Source organism: Amblyomma maculatum, chromosome 10, assembly GCF_055883805.1.
Source record: "Amblyomma maculatum isolate TAMU_Amacu chromosome 10, ASM5588380v1, whole genome shotgun sequence".
In the NCBI taxonomy this organism is placed as follows: domain Eukaryota; kingdom Metazoa; phylum Arthropoda; class Arachnida; order Ixodida; family Ixodidae; genus Amblyomma; species Amblyomma maculatum.
The window spans coordinates 43,376,997-43,394,105 of record NC_139353.1 but is presented as its reverse complement, the minus strand read 5'-3'; the positions used below and the strand labels follow the sequence as shown (position 1 = coordinate 43,394,105).

The 17,109-nt window shown below is 46.3% G+C and overlaps 1 protein-coding gene across 4 annotated transcripts in view; it reads left to right on the top strand.

Moving 5' to 3' along the window:
* Positions 1–17,109, top strand: part of LOC146176290 (potassium channel subfamily K member 1-like) — a 178,048-nt gene that overhangs the window by 148,965 nt on the left and 11,974 nt on the right. For all 4 annotated transcript variants that reach the window (XM_084582620.1, XM_084582617.1, XM_084582619.1 and 1 more), the window contains exons 2-3: positions 9,932–10,072; positions 13,588–13,799. In XM_084582620.1, coding sequence (XP_084438746.1) covers positions 9,932–10,072; positions 13,588–13,799 — 353 coding nt within the window. The remainder of the gene's footprint in view (positions 1–9,931; positions 10,073–13,587; positions 13,800–17,109) is intronic.

Genomic DNA, 17,109 nt, shown 5'->3' with positions numbered 1-17,109 from the left:
ACACACACACACACACACACACACACACACACACACACACACACACACACACACACACACACACACACACACACACACACACACACACACACACACACACACACACACACACACACACACACACACACACACACACACACACACACACACACACACACACACACACACACACACACACACACACACACACACACACACACACACACACACACACACACACACACACACACACACACACACACACACACACACACACACACACACACACACACACACACACACACACACACACACACACACACACACACACACACACACACACACACACACACACACACACACACACACACACACACACACCACGTTATTGTCTACAGCAAAAAAAAAATTGCCGCAGTCGGGTTATCTCATGGACGTATTTTGGACTTATGCCTCAGTGTGCTCAGTCGGATATGCTATAGTCTTGGTCTCCTCGCCAAGTGTCTACTGGGCATCGCCTAGTTAACCCCCCTGCCTTTCTATTCTATTTTCTTTCTCTCTTTCTCGTATGAAACCATGCTGTCGGCTGTTGAGAGCCACGTGGCGTAGTCTGGGTTATTTTTTCGCTCCACGAGCGTTGTTAATCCGTAAAGGTTAATTTACTAGCTGTTTAATCATTTGCTTTAAGAACGAAGTGTGGATACAGAAGTTGGAGCTTGTCTTGAAAAACAGTTGAACGTAATGTTTGCACCATGCCTCCATTTACATAGTTTTCCTTTTTACCGGCCTTAAAATGCAAATCGGAAGAAAGAGCCATCTGCAGCTTCTTAGTTCGTTCATAGCGGCAATGTTGGGAATGTTGGTTACCTGGTCTTTACTAATTAGCTAACTCTAGAGAACGAGAAATACTTTAGGCTATAGACAAGCAACTTTGAACAGCCTCAGTTGATTTTACTGATTGGCTCTCCACATTTTTGAAAGGTTTGGTTACATTCAGCTGGGACAAATGGTACACTTCCTGACAGATGCTATGCCTGTGCCGAAGTCTTTGTGCTGCGGTTTCAAACTCGCCGTCTCCTACCAACCTGGAGCCCGTAGCTTCGTTAACGTGTGCCCCAGCCTACCACCTCAACTCGTGTTACAGGTTACAATGAGCATGGCTGTACCATCTAGTCCAGCAGTTGTTGGCATTCTAGCAACAGCAGTGGAGAAAATAACACGTCGATTTTTTTATTATTAACGTTGTTTATTGCCTCAGGGCATAATGGAATAGGTAAAGAAATTAAAGGTGGTATTAAATGAAAGAAAAAAGGTTGGCTATTCTAATTAAGTTCAAAAGAGAGCGATGATAAGGCCCTTAATTGCGCCCATGCAATGTATGAAAATGAGTTGTTCGGCGAAAGGCCCACTGCCGTCAGGTGCCGAATTCTCGTCGGCTTCAGTAGTCGTAGAGTCCATAAGACGGCGCTTTTAAACCTTCCCTCTCTCCACCATCTTTTTTTTTTTTTTTGAAGTAACGGCGCTGTAGTAACGGAGATTGCTATTGTTGATGACGATGATCGTTGCCCTGCGCTGTTTCGCATAATCTTCTCGCTTGAAAAGCGTTCGCCATTTGCTGCTCCTCACGTTCGACCAACAAAGAAGTCCCTCCTCGAAAAGCCTCACGCTTACGGTGCCTTTGTCGAGGACGTACGAACGGACAGCGACGACCTGTTTTTCGCGCTTCTGAATGCGAGAGCTGCTCAACACGGCGGCAACTTGACCAACAAGTCGGGGGCTCCAAATTTAGGTTGTCCCTTTCAACGCGCGGGCCGCATTTTCGCCGACTGGGCCACGCATAGCATAGAGTTTCTTACTCTTACCTAGAGGGAAAGCTGTACTGCCGTCTATGGGAGTTTACTTGGAGTTTCCAGACGGCCAGTTCAGCCACCATGGGCGCTCAAAGCATCATGGGCCGGAGAGCTACCGAGTGCAGAACTACAACTTTTGGCCAAAACTAATGCAAAGATAAGCGTTGTTCTACCGTGAATAATGTCCTAAGATTGAATATTGTGACTATAAATTGCAAAATGAAAGAGAGAAACAGCATGTCAGTGTGAGATTTATCCAATATAAGCGAGGGCTCTTTCTCTTATTGGCTTAGTTTTGAGCAGCACAAACACCAATATTTCGCACTTAATAGCCAAACTTTGAAAGAAAAAAAAAACGTTATGAAATTATTTATGGTTGTGCAATCACTTAAGAAAATTTTTAGTGGCATTTCGGGAAACAGAAACCATTTATTGGCGACGTCTGCTTTTGCGCCTTCGCTACTATGGCTTTTGCGGTCTATGTACGCACCTTGAGATGATGATGATGATAACGAAAAAGAAACATCGCAGTAACGCCACTCCACGTACCGAGAAAAACCGACTGTCCCGCAACAAGTAGCACACCGGCCCATGATTCTTAGCGCGCCCATGGTGGCTGAAGTGCAGCGCCCTCAGCTTTCCCTCTAGTTAGTGTAAGAAACTCTATGACGCATAGAAAGCAGCGGCGCGGAGTCTGCGCACATTCAGCTTCCCTCAGACATCCATGCGGTGTTTTGGAGGCCTTCAGTGGCATCAGACAATTCGAATAGCTGGTGTATGCACCAAAAAGGATACCCTGGTTAGCTGCGTAATGCAAGTCTGAAATTTGCTCTGTTCATTAACATATATACATCTAAATCAATATTTGATGTCGTATGTGGTGCTTACCCCTTACCGTCCTGAAGTCGCATATGGGCTCTCAGTCGCATCGCTTTGTGCAGGACTGCGCGTCAATTTCAAATTGCCTCGGGTTTTTTGCCGCGCACTCAATATCGCGCAGCAAACAGAAATCAGGTACGTGGCGGGTGAGCCAGAATTAAAGGTGGCGTCACCCAGGGGGCGGCTATATATATAAATTTATTCAGTGTTCGCACGCGAACACGCGCTACTCAATATAGTTTTTCACTCACTCACTCACTCACTCACTCACTCACTCACTCACTCACTCACTCACTCACTCACTCACTCACTCACTCACTCACTCACTCACTCACTCACTCACTCACTCACTCACTCACTCACTCACTCACTCACTCATTCGCGTTTCGCAAAAGTCCGTTGGCTCAAATAACTTGGATGCAGGGATGCATCTGTTGTCCTTTAGAGATCCTGTATACTTCGCCTCACAAAAAGCAGAGGCGGCATTGTCCATTCAGGATCATAGGCGCACTATATACTAGGTAATTGTTCTTCTGCGCACCTCTCGACCCCCGAATTGATGGGGGCGACAGCAATAGGAGCACAATTATCTATTATAGTGCGCAGAGGCGAAAGGCGCGTAGGAGCACTATTACCTATTATAGAGTTGCTGTATAGCCTATATAGTAGCTCTTACCTATAGTGTGCATGAGCCTGCATAGGCCAGGGCTCCCCTGCCTTTCGCAGTGCTGCAATCACCTTATGTGACGAAGTGTATGTAGAGTATCGCGAATGCCGTACGAGTACCACAGCAAGGCCAGAAATCAAGCTCAAAGGAGTGTCAACTTGTGAAACGACTGCGGATTTGAACATCACTCATGTCTACTACAGGTTTCAAGAAGCGACCGCGGATGACACCGGGTTTTAGATTACCCGCCCTTCTTTTCAGAAAAGAAGCAGACAACCACAAGCAAGTGCTAGACGGGCGACACATGGTACATGGAGAAAATCGCCTCAGCTCTGGTTCGCGGTTCCCTCAGCGCTAAGCCACCTCGCTTCCATAATGATGCACCCATTTTCCACGGGGCAGCAACAGCTGTACGGTCATCGCATCGGTCTGCCGCATCACGTTCTCCGGGCCGCCAGTTCGCTCCAGTCGCGGAGTCTTGCAGGAAGTGAAAGTTTATAAAAGCGAGATGGGGGGAGGGCTGTTGGCCGGGCTCAACTGCGGAAGCCTTTGGCCTACTTCCCGCCAGTTCCCAACGCTGTTTCGTTTTTGTTTTTAGTCCTTTTATCGCTAGCCACCGCCGCCGCCACTACTGCTTGTTGCTGCTGTGGGCGCCGGAGACAAAAAGAGCAAGAGAAACCGGTTCCGGAAGGATTACTCGGCGCGTGCTGGGCGCTCGTGTCTTCCGGCTTCGATTACGCTGTGCCTGCCAGCTGCCGCGCATGGCGGCTTTAATAAACACCACAGGGAAGGCAGGGAGAGGAGGGAAGGAAAGGGGAACGCGGGCATCTTTAGACCTCCCTGCCGACGGCTATGCAAGAGAGAAACTTGTTTATGCCGCAGCAGCTGAAGGAAGCGCGCATCGCTCTGCTGGCCACCGCACTAAGAAGCTCACCGGAGGCTCTTCTTCACTCTTGAAAATATCCCTCCCCGAGACCCCTCATATTTACGCTGTGGTTGGCGGGAAGATTCGGGCAAAGAAAAAAAAACAACAAACGCAAAACCGTGACCCGCGAACTTCGGCAAAGGTCGTTGTGACTGCAGCAGAGGATCTGACTAGCTGCGGAAAAAAGGGCGGGTAAATGTCAGAGGTTCTTGTATGCAGCGACGGCTTGACAACGGGATAGGCAGAAGAGTCGGCGCTGGAGAGGTACGAACTAATGTGCGGAGGTGAGCGATGACAAACAACGGGGAGACCGACCTTTGCTGCTGCTGTTGGTTCCCGCTCGATAAAGAGAAACATGAATTAGTGGAGCCCGATATAACGTAATGACGGTTATAACGAAGACTTTCGAAGGAAGAAAAACCCATGAGACCTTCTCTACTATGCATGTGCTTTCTGATATGTCCGGTAAAAGATTGGCCTTGGCATTTTCCTCGATTGTTTGGGAGTGTTCGAAGTAACGAAGCCAGCAGTGTAACGAAATTGGTTTGGTTTTGGACTCCGGAAATTTCGACCACCTGGGTTTCTTTAACGTGCACTGACATAGCACAGCACACGGGCGCCTAGCTTTCCGCCTCCATCGAAAAGCGGCCGCCGAGGCCGGGATTCCATCCCGCGTCCTATTCTGGATAGATATAATGATAGGGCTGCAACAAGCCTGCACGTCAAATTCAAATGGGGGGGGGGGGGGGGGGGGGACTTGGTCTGCGATACATTTCAGAAACATAAAATAAAAATAATACGGTCGTGTACACAAGCAATGAAACTACTCTTTGGTGTTGTAAAATTTTCTTAAGCGCCTCGAAAACATGTTTTTTTTATTATTTATTTATCGAGGTCATACGCGAGCGTGCGAGACAGGCGACAGACCTGTCAACACACGTATTACACTCGCCACGGTGGCTCAATCGCTCTAGCATTCGGCTGCTGCTGATTCCAAGGTTGTGGGTTCGACCGCAGCCTCAGCAACCGTACCTCGACGGAAGAGAAAAATCAGACTTCAGTGTGCTGTGCGATGTCGGCGCTCATTGAAGAACACCTGGATGCTTAAATTCATCCGGAACTCAATATATCCGACTGCCTGATAACTCATATGTCTCTTGGGACATTAGACCTTACAGTTCACATTCCACAAAGGATTTGATCAGGACGAGTGTTCTGTAAGGAGTGTTGGTAAACAGACGGGGTGCAACAAAGCTTTCATAAGCCGAATCTTATCATCGTCTGAATATGTAAATTAGAAATAGATAATTACGTTTTTACGAATCTGCGGCACGGGGTAGCATATTCGGCAGCAAAGAAATTCAGCAGTGACACGAGCGTTTTTTTTTTTTTTTTTTTTTCTCATTTTTACTATCTTGCCTGCGCCGAATATCGTGCAAATGCGAAAGAGTGTGATCTAGCTTGCTCTATAAACCGCCCATAGAACGTCTGTATAGGCTGCATAGCAGTGTACTACATTTTGATTGCTACAGAAGCCGCTAATCGAAATCATCGATCGCCGTTCGGCGAGCCGCGGCGCGGTGCTCAAGCCAATTGAAGACGAACGCGAATGACCCGCTAACCTTCTTTCTCGTTTTGTTTTGCGCGCGCTTCCCAGGAATAAAAAAACGAAAAGTGCAATTCGTGACCCTCTCCGTGATTACATCGTCGTTTCAACAGAAAAATCAACGGTCGCCCAAAGGAGAGCAGTGTTCCGGGGATATTCCAATGAATATATATGCGGGACGGGCGGCGCTTTGGGAGTCGCTGCTGCGCGCACATTCGACAGCCGTCTTCAGCTTGTGCTCAACACTGCCACCGACCGGCGTCGAGTGCAATGTCGGCTGAGCAGCCTATAGCAAGGGAAAGGAGGGAGGGGGGATACAGACAGGCGCTGCTCATTTGCATGACTCCCAGACTTTCCACGAACCGGGCTTAGTATGGGCCGAACAAGGATTACGCCTAGCTTGGTACGGAGGACGTATAGGATCCCGACTTGTTGCCCAGGGACGGGTCCCGACACCCTCTCCGCAGGCGTAACGAAGGCGCGGCTTTAAATAATTGGGAGACTCGCGAACTCGACTCTGCTGCAAAGTCCCCCGGCGAACGAGGAAGCTGTGTAAAGGATTCGCCTAGCTCAAACCGCCTTCTCTCATTCTTACCCCCCACCCCCGCCTCTATTTCAGCTATGCTCATAACGCACTGCTAGCGGATATAGCAACGTTGTTCGTCCAGGATAACGGTTTGAAACGCACGTCGTCTGCGAACCCGAGACGGGCGCGCACCTCCCTCTTTGTGCGTCAGAAAAAAAAAATAAATAAATAAAAAACAGTATTGTACCACCGAACGCGAATTGAGCAACTTTTCTTTAGTTCAATGCTAACGTAATGTATTCGGCCGTGTTTACGTCATAGTCCTTCTAGCTCGGCGTATATCTCTAGCTTAATTATAGGGGCTGAGGCGCAAAATATTGCCTGGTGTGGTTTTGTTATGGAACTGCGCGTATGCTATTAGTAAACATGAACCACCCCATGAATCCGCCATCACTCAATAGGCAATTTTTGCCGCGGCGGTGAAGTGGTTAAGATGCCCGACTACTGTGCTGGAGTACCCGGGTTCGATCTCGACCGCCGGCGGCTGCGTTTCGGTGGAGGCGAAACCGAGTGGCGTCCGTGTGCTGTGCGATGTCAGTGCACGTTAAAGATCCCCTCCGAAGCCCTCCACTACGGCTCCTCTTTCTCTTTCTACTTTCACTCCCACCTTCCTCCCTTCCCTTACAGTGTGGTTAAGGTGTCTAGAGAAACTAGTGTGACAGATACTGCACTTTTACCTTCCTGTGAACTAATTATTATCATTATTATTATTAACTGAAATTTCTTTCATTCTGTAGTTTCAGTTTCTGTTTCAGGTTGCCAAATGAAGGTTCCGACGTGACAAACGAGTATGAGAGCAGAGCACTTATAAGTGCTCTCATACTCGTTTACTATGGTAATACTTTATAACTACATTACTATAGTATTACTATGCAAAGTATTGCAATAGTAAAACTCTGTTAAAAAGGCAACTCTACAAGCACTCATACGCGAAAAAAAAAAAAAAAGAGATGCCCACGGCCGAGGCATCCGGCCGCCTTTTATGCTGATCAATCCCTATACGTATACGCCATTCCTGTTGTTCTCACATGCGGCACTGAATATCCGCCGTTCTGAAATAGATGCTGCTATCTGTGCTCTATCTGCGGCGATCTCTTTAGCGACAGTGCTAATTAGGCAGGTCGCGTCGGCGATCGATATCAACGTAATAACGTGGAAACGTCGCAGTGTCGAGGACGCGGTGTGGTGTTGCTGCAAGGTATACAGGCAAGAGCCGCGGGCACAAGTGCGCTTCATCAACCCCTGCACACCGCCATCCTTTCCCTTTTGTTCGCATGCGCGTCTGACATTATCGAATTATTATCGATTGCACACGAAACGGAACAGCATACCGCCATTGAACGTGTGCTCTTTACGAGAGCGAAGAAAACGTGACATCGCGAATACCCGTTTCTTTCCAATTGTGTCAACATAATAAGCCAGTGCGGGTTGTTGTTGTGGCTGTAGGAAGAAGAAAAAGAAAATGCACGGGCCTGCTACTGGATCTGTAGCTGAGCTCGATCCAGCTCAGCTACAGGGACGCTCGACCCGCTAGAATATACTTTCGAGAAAGTGTGAATTGGTTTATTGCCATACAGAAAGTGGCTGCTGAACCTCCCGAATGGCTCTCAAGGGTAGAGCCTTTGCTGTCGTTGCGGGAGCTTTAATGTACTGAGACGAAGCCAGCCTGACATTGGCTGATGATGACCTTCCAATATGTACTTTGTTTTGTGTTATTCATGTTGTGTTCTTGTGAAATGGTATGAACCAAAGCCAGGAAATAAAGAAAAAAAAAGATCTGTAGCTGAGCCACCTCCTCTGCCTCGTGCAGACAGGAGAGAAAATAGAGAAGAAAGGGAAGGAAGAGGGAGAGAAAGACGCGCGCCGCAACAAGAGCCGTCGTCCACCACCGAAGCGGTGGCGGGTGCAATGACGGCCTACAACAGGTAAAAATTCGGCGGGGCAGGCTAGCCCCCGCCGCAAGCGTCGGTGACTTCAGCCAGTGCTGGCGCGAAAGCGATTCCGTGTTTACAATGCCGAGGCCGTGCTGTTGTCGATATAGTACACATATGATTGCGAGCAGATGAGTGGCTGGTTAAATCATGGCCGCTCTGCACTCTTGAACCTTGGGCGTATCACCTCTTCGGGAAAAACTTCGCTGTGCAGCTTCCACCCGATTTAACACTTTGTACAGCAGTGGTAGTACATATACGTATCGCTTTCTCGCAGCATTTTTCCTGTACGCAAACAATGATACACCTATGCGCCATACTTGTGCTGCCATCTATGGAGCTCTTGTGCGTCTTTTAAGCAAAGGAAACTAACTACTAGTACTTACCCACCAAGCAGTGTAGTTGGTGTGCTGTGTGTTTTTGCAAGCGCCTGCGTAAATTTTGACTCTGCGTCACTTAACACGAAAGAAGCGGCGGGAAATGATCAATTCACGATGCTTGATGAGCGTATAAATTTGCTGGTTTGGGAAACAGTCCTTAATAATCGAATTCCAGTTATGGGCACATTTATTTGTGCTTTGAGAACGTATAGGGTGTTTTTTTTTTTTCTTTTTAGAAAACTGTTGTATCAGGTTAGCCTGACAGCAGTCCTAAATAATTCAGCGCTTCCTAATACATACACCTGGATGTTTCGAGTGTGATATATCGGTACTGTGCACTTTTGAAGCTAGCACTTTGCTCAAGGAGACGCTGTAGGCCTCTTGTTTGTAAACCTGAGAACCCAAAGTTAGCGAACGTGACAGTGAGTATGCATGTGAATTGAAATTAGCTTCGGAATTAAACCGTACTTTCGCACGTCCAACTCGCTTTAACCTTAGCTAAAACCCTGCTATTTTTTTAAATTCAAAACCAGCTGATCAAATTACTTGACATTAATTTAATCCAGTTTCTAGAGGAACTCTGTGAGAGCAATTTATCGTTTGTATGCATGTAAAATATTAAATATCATGCCTCACCAAAGCAGCCTCTCATCGATCAGTTCAAGCTGAGTAAGACTCAGAACCGTCAACGGCGTCGTATAATCGTTCACTAATCGTTTTCGTGCATTTCAAAAGCGGTGCTGGAAAAACTGCAGTGCTTTAGGCGAAACACGCGGCACAGTGCCGGCCTCTTCTGTAAAAGGATTCTGTATTTTCCTCGCAGGACAGATTACCTTGTGTTATGTTCCCGCGACGTCCCTGCTTTGTTCGCAAAGGCCTGCGAAGGGCTCAGTATTGATGTCGCTATTGCACGTTTGTCATTCAAAGAATATTTTATTATTCAGCGCTGTGCCTGATTAAACCGCGGTTGAGAGAAGCGGTTGTTTTGATTCCGCTCTTCCTTCTGAGGGCACAAGTTCGCCCACAGAAGACAAGGCCCGTTCCGATGCCTGCTTGTGTTCGTTGCCTACTGACAACTTAACACGCGTGGGCGTCTACTTATTTTCGCTCCCTTTTCTTTCGGCGCAGATGAGGCCCTGGAGAGCTTCATCGTGGAGATCGTGCGCGCCCACGAGAACCGGGTGTCGCCGGTCAAGAACGTCACCTCGGACCCGAACTGGAGCTTCGGCCACTCTTTCTTCTTCTCAAGCACCATCATCACCACGATTGGTGAGTCCGTGCATGGCCGTGTCCTGTCTCGTCATAGCGCTCAAGCTGTGCTCAAATGGGATGCACATGAAGATAGACGGACACAGAAAGATAAGGCGCATGCATGACCCAGCTGGAAACGCCTTCTTGAACGTCTTGCAGCTGTGAACCAAGCGGCCCGCGAGATGTTCGATTAATACTGCCGCCCCTGACTTATCAGGTGTGCGCGTCGCGCATGCGCAGTAGCTACAGATGACGTCATTACTTGGCCACTTGTAAAGACCATCACAAGGTAAAACCGCGCAAAAACCGCACACGCGATACACTAAGTTTAACTGGAGTTAAACCACAGCAATTTTTTTCTTCGCATCGTTCAAGCAACATCTCAGCGAATTTACTTCGCTGAAAGCCTGGGACGCGGAACAGCTGATCAAGTAACACGGCGGCCAGGATCAATTATCGAGCACCTTAAAATACATGTATACCATTCTAATCAAGCACGCGTATTCTGTTCATAAAAGTGGAAGAAAAGCAAAAATGATGAACTGCGCCACTGGAAGCTTTTGTTACAATCTCACAGTTCAGCTTTACACAGAGGTGTGTGTGTGTGTGTGTGTGTGTGTGTGTGTGTGTGTGTGTGTGTGTGTGTGTGTGTGTGTGTGTGTGTGTGTGTGTGTGTGTGTGTGTGTGTGTGTGTGTGTGTGTGTGTGTGTGTGTGTGTGTGTGTGTGTGTGTGTGTGTGTGTGTGTGTGTGTGTGTGTGTGTGTGTGTGTGTGTGTGTGTGTGTGTGTGTGTGTGTGTGTGTGTGTGTGTGTGTGTGTGTGTGTGTGTGAAGCAGCTGACGAAGCCGCGTTTTACTACGTCCTCGTATGAAAAAAAAAATTAAACTGGCTGGCCTACTCCCCCAATAACTTGAGGAAATAAAAAAAGAAAAGTCCGCGTTATAGGGGACGTCGCCAGCAGATGACTCGCGGAGCCCGGCGCTGCTATTGTCAAGTGTGGGAAAATGCATGAAATGTACAGGGTGGCTCAGTATGAAAGGGAACATGCAAACCCGTGGTAGGAAGCATTGCCACCTGAAGCTGCAAGCGTATGTAGCTTGCTTCGATACTCGGTAGTACCGCACCATAGTTCCGCTGTAGGGACACGCGGCGCCGCCATTTTGATACGTCCACTGTGCAGGCGCGCCGTCGCCCAGGCGGCAAAAAGCCACCGGCCCAGTATTGACGTGTGTTGGCAATGCACTGGGCCCATGGTTCGTGCCACCTGGGGCGCGCGGTAAATTGTGCGCGGCTGGAATTGTTAACACCGCTGTAAACGGCATTGATTTCGCTCACGATTTAAACATTCGAGGTGTGCAGTTATTTAGGGACACTTTACAATAAAGCAAGAAGTGACGAAGTAAGGCGGGCATGAGAAAGCAAGTACACGCGTAGTAAGGAGCTTTCAAGTAGCCAACTCTTTTCAAAGCGGCTTCTTTCGTACACATGCAACGAGTGCTTTGTAAAAGCGGGAACGTTAATATCATTTAAAATTCACGCTTTTAGATCACAGTTGTTATAAGTTAGCGAGTCATAAGTTCACTGCAAATAAAAACCGCGTTTACGTTTGGAATCTGATTATATGATTCGCCCTGCTTGGCAAGTGTTAAATCAATTAGAATTAAAATATTTGTCATTATTATCTCATGGAATCTCGTGCCTTCTCATTTCAAAACTATCCATGTACTTCTTAATTTTATATGAGAACGTAGCATGTTGGAAACCTTAAAACATTATCGTGACAATTCCTATTTAATGGACCGACGAAAATGGATACCCGAAATTTGTAATCCAAAGTGAAGTGAAACACGATCGACAAGCTAGCGTCCACAATTCGCATATAGCCAGCTTTAATAAATCGGTTGTAATTTTTTTCTCAATATATACAGTATTTAGTTTTCTGCCTCGAGTTATTCGGGGAGTGGCACTCCAGCGAAGAAAATTACGACAAGCTGGCTTTCCTGCTGTACAGGAAAGCACAGGGTGAAGCTGAAGCTGCAGCGAGGCAGAAACAATTGCAATAATTGCAGAGAAACAATTTTATTTTCCTGTCGTTAATGTCATGCTGCTTGCCCAATATACAACGAGACACGTTCAAGGGCCGATAAACAGACTACGGTGCATATATGTACCATTTTTTTAATGCTTAACACTATGGAACTATAAAGTAATTAAACCATTCTCTAGTTTCTAACAAGCAAAAAACGAAAACATGGCATCACCTTCACACATTGAGGCGTGCTTGTTAGTCCTAAGGCGTCTTGTCTTTGCAAATTGCGAATTTATTATTATATAAATATATTTAAACGTATTATATAATATATTAAATATTTTATAAGATATTATTATTAAATTATATAAATAAATATTATATAAATATATTAAAATATACATATATAATATATTATGTAGTGCAGTGCGAGTACAGATTGCTTCAACGGCGTCGCTATAGTAATCCGTATTGCCGCGCTCAGTGGCTAATTGTGTTATTCCCATCACGGAGCTATTTGAATGCCCTGAAAAAAAAAAAATACACAAGAACCGGAGGGCCCTGCTGTGTTGCGTGCCCGTAATCACGGCTTCCGTTCGTGGCTGCTTTGCGCCAGATTGGCTAGTTTCCGGCTCTGTCTGGCAAATAAAATTGCAGTTTGGCTTACTGGCTACTTTCTGGCAACTTCGAAAAAAATTTTTTTTTTTTTGACGCGTTTATTAGCCACATTTTAGTAGTGGTAGGTACATCAGCTAGCAAATAAGGGCGACCCAATATTTTCGAAGTTTTGTTGTGGTAAACTGTGCGCACGCCGTCCAGCCAGCAGTATGGCGTGCATCGAATGTTGTGCTCAACTAGAAAGCCTACATATGCATGCTTCTTACTCGATGTTGAAGTGGTGCACAATCTGGGGAACACTTGTATCTAAAGTACTCCCTCTGCGAGTATCACGCATGGGCACAACGACGGTGCTACACTTGGCAGTAGTCACTAGAAAATTTTGTCGGGTCACAAAAAGGTGTGCCGATCGCTTTGTTCGGTCCCTGATGAGGGGGGTGGGGGGTTATATTCGGGGTGCAAAACCCTAATTTGCCCCATCACGGGTGTGTGAGCACTCCCTACTGGCTTTTATTATTTGTATAGTATTTATGAAGAGTGATGTGTACAAAGTCAGCATGACTGCACATCAGTAGCATTTCTTTTTTCGGTGTATTTCACTTCAGTGCCGTGTTTCTCAGAGAGAAAGGTGGCCGAGTAACTAAGCAGAATAAAACCAAATTAGTTTATGTGCATCTGACGTGAATGTTAATTCTTCCTATGCTGGCCGCGCGCGGAGACATAACAGTATCTCCAAGCTTTCAAAGCAGCCCCATAAGCCAGGTACACACAATTATGGCATGGTGTCGTGGCATCAGGGTCAGAACTTTGATCTAAACTCAGATGTTACAGGTAGTTGGAATGTACGCGTTTCAAGAACTGATGCCATATGCTGGTGCAATGTGCAGGCTATGGTAACATCACCCCTCTGTCCACGGGTGGCAAGATCTTCTGCATCGTGTACGGGCTGATTGGAATCCCGCTGACCCTCATCCTGCTGTCTGCGTTCGTCGAGCGGCTACTCATCCCAGTGACCTACATACTGCAGTTCCTCAACTCGCGCCTCGGCCATCTGTACCAGGCATTCAACATCCGTGTGCTCCACCTCTTCATTGTCGGCGTACGTGCATTACTCACTTCGTGCCCCTGCAAAATGTACTGAAGGTATCTGTTAACACTACCAGACCATGAACTCGTGGCGAAACTTCGGAAAAGGCTGCCGGCTATGGCTTGTTAATTGCTGCCTGTGTTTTAAGTCGAAGCTAGGCTGACTCTTGATGTCCTGCAGAATTTCGCCATCTAACAAAATATTGAACAAATGCTCTGACATAGCTCATATAGGTAAAGGCTGTTCTTTTTTTTTTTTTTTTTTTTTTTTTGCCGGTATTCATTTGTCCAGAGTTCAGTTATAGACTTGAAACTAATGAGAAAATGTCGGCCAATTGTGGGAAGTATGTAGCTGTAGGTTCACTGAATCAGATTTTCGGTCTGCCAGTTATAAGACCATTGTTCAGGGTCAGCACTTCGTGCGATGGCTTGGCTAACAATTTCGTTGGTGTGCCCCACCGCGGTGGCTCAGTGGCTGTAGTGCTGAACTGTGCCGATGTTAGTGCACGTATAAATAACGGCCTGTGGTCGAATTTTATAGAGCCCCCCCTCCACCAAGGCACCCCCAAAGCCTGAGCCGCTTTAGGACGTTAAGCCCTAAAACAAAACAAAATTCAGTTGATATACAGAATCCAGATCATGGCAAAAAAGAAGTATATATAGTTCTCAGATTGAGAAATGCAACTATCATGGATCAAATATGCTGCTAACATAGCGTGTAACGTGCGTAAACACCAAAAAGCACAATATTTGCCAGTGATATCCTATTCGGGAAACTTTTCATTTTTCAGGAAATTTGAGGTGCAAAAATATGGCGAACAGAGAATCTCAAAGTTTCGGAATTAATGTAAATTTTAATATTTTCTTTTTCAAACTGCAGAATTTTTGAAGCCACTGCACGAAAAACGGTACTAAAATGGAGATTTTCGGCTCTCGCTGGAGACTTTTCGGTTATGGCATGGGGCATCACTGATTTTTGCATGTCACATATATACGGCAGGAAAGGCAGCAGTGCAGACATGGTGCATATACAATAACCTCCTTCAGTTGGTGTACGCCTTACCATTATTGCTTGTTCATATATGCAATCGATACTATTTCTGGCTTTGCGATAGGCTGATCTGCTTATAAGGCACAGTTTTTCCACATGAAAGCCAACTAATGTTTCTTTCAAGAAGATGTAAGAAACAAATAATCACTGGAGTTCCTTTGTTACATGAAGTTGTCCAAGTGTCTTTGCTATCACAAAATTTAGCTTTGTCATAGCAAAAGTCGAGCGTGCCGCACAGCCCCTTCGTTATAGTAGTTGCTTCGCTATAGCGCGGTACGCGCGCTTGTCTGCAACTGTCTCACGCCAACAGGCTTGCTTGCGCTGACTGTGTATTGCACTCAAGGAGAACGTAGCCGGCATATGTGGCAAAATTACTTTTGAAAAGGAATTAAATTACATTACTCATTACTTCTCCCCAAAAGTAATGAAATTACATTACAATTACTTCTACTGAGTAATTCAATTACTTTGAAATTATTTCTAGTTTCCATAAATGCAAAAACTAAGTAAAGCTATTAAACAAAACAACAACTTGTTCTCCAGGGTATTCTAGTTTACTATAGTTCTGCTCAATTCCGTCTCCTTTTGCCAATCCGTTACGCTGGCTTCGGATTGCAACACGTCGTTCCTGCTTTCGCGCACTCTACTTTGTTGTCTATTGAAGGAGTAGTGGCGCACTTTAGTAAAAGTAATTTCTAGGGGAATTAATTACTTTGCTGCGAAATTACTACCAAAAAGTAATTCACTACATTACTAAATTACCACACTGAAAAAGTAATTCATTACATAACAAATTACCGAAAAAGGTAATTAAATTACACTAATTTCATTACTGTAATTCAATTACTGCCGTGTCTGGTAGCTGGATATTAATTTACGGTCGATGTGCGCTGAGGGTGCCTTCAACAAGCGCGCACCGAGCACTCACCATGTGACCGAATATCATTAATTGCCAACGTACGCGCGTAAAGCGCTAACCGCATGAGGTGACAATTCGCGGAGACAGCTGTCGCGCGGTGTGCCGAGGGCCGCCAAAGCATTCACTCAGGTTCTGGGTTTTTTGGAAAATTTCGCATGTCTCACGGAAGCAGCTCGCAGCCATTCGCAGAAGGCTTTGGGGTAGTGAACTTCCGTTCTAGCTTTCTTTTTTTTTTTTTTTTTTTTTTTTTTGCGGTTTGAGCGAAGAACCTGCAGACGCTCATTTCATCTGATCTTCGAGACAATTCAGTAAAATCTCGGTAGGGTACTAAAGGAAAAAAAAAAAAAAAAAGCTAGTGTGGTTAGATATTGTTAATTTTCGAAAGGAGCAGGAGAAAGTCACTGTTTGCACTGCAAGTCTGTATCGTACTGTAGTAGCGCACCGCCGCTCTTTTTTTTTTTTTTTTTCTTTCTTTAACGCGATGCGTTACAAGAAATTTCATCAGTGTTTTATGGTATACTTCATGCTGTTTAGTGTTAGAAACGGAATATAGCGTAACTGTACTCCCCTTGAGCGAATGACAAGGCGGCGGTAACAAAGCAATGCGGAAAACGCGCCTCTCTGTCGCCAAGTCCCATCGCTCCGTGCGGTGTACACCAGTGGCACGTCGCGCGACGCATCGCCAGGGATTGTCGCCTCATGCGGTTACCGCTTAACTTCAGCAGCCCACATGAGCTGCGTAGCCTGGAGAGCGAGTAATTGAGGAAAAATGTAGTGGAGGACAGGTTACGAGCATCCAGTTCCACTTCCCAAGAGAGAGGCGTGCGGCGACGATTTCGTCGCGTTAACCATCTGGTGGGCTTCGCCGCATCGCTCGCAAGCACGCGGGCGAAAACACTTCTCCGCACGACAGGAGTGCGCTGCGGAGTGCGCACGCCAGAGCGAGAACATTGATGATATCAGCCTTCTGGTGGGTGGAAGTTGTTTTGCGGTTTCGTTTTCCGCCACTTAGCAATGTGCAAATGAAATCGGCAATACTAGCGATACCTCAGTGTACGGTCGAGCGGCTGAAGCGCACTGCCGAACAGTTCTGACTATGCAAGCATGTCAAGAAAAGGGAAACTAACCTGTGCGCCAAGTGGAGAACCAAATGTGTATAACTTTGCTGTACGCAGCAAGGGCGAGGAGGCCGAAGGATGGGTAAACTGCAGTGGTCTTGGCTACTGTGTCTAGGCACAGCACTCAAGTTATTACTTATTACTAATTATTACTAATTGCCCAACTTTTGGCGCTAGATATAACCAAAATATGTCAAGCCAGAGCACTGAGGGTGATAGCGTCTTTCTAAATTAA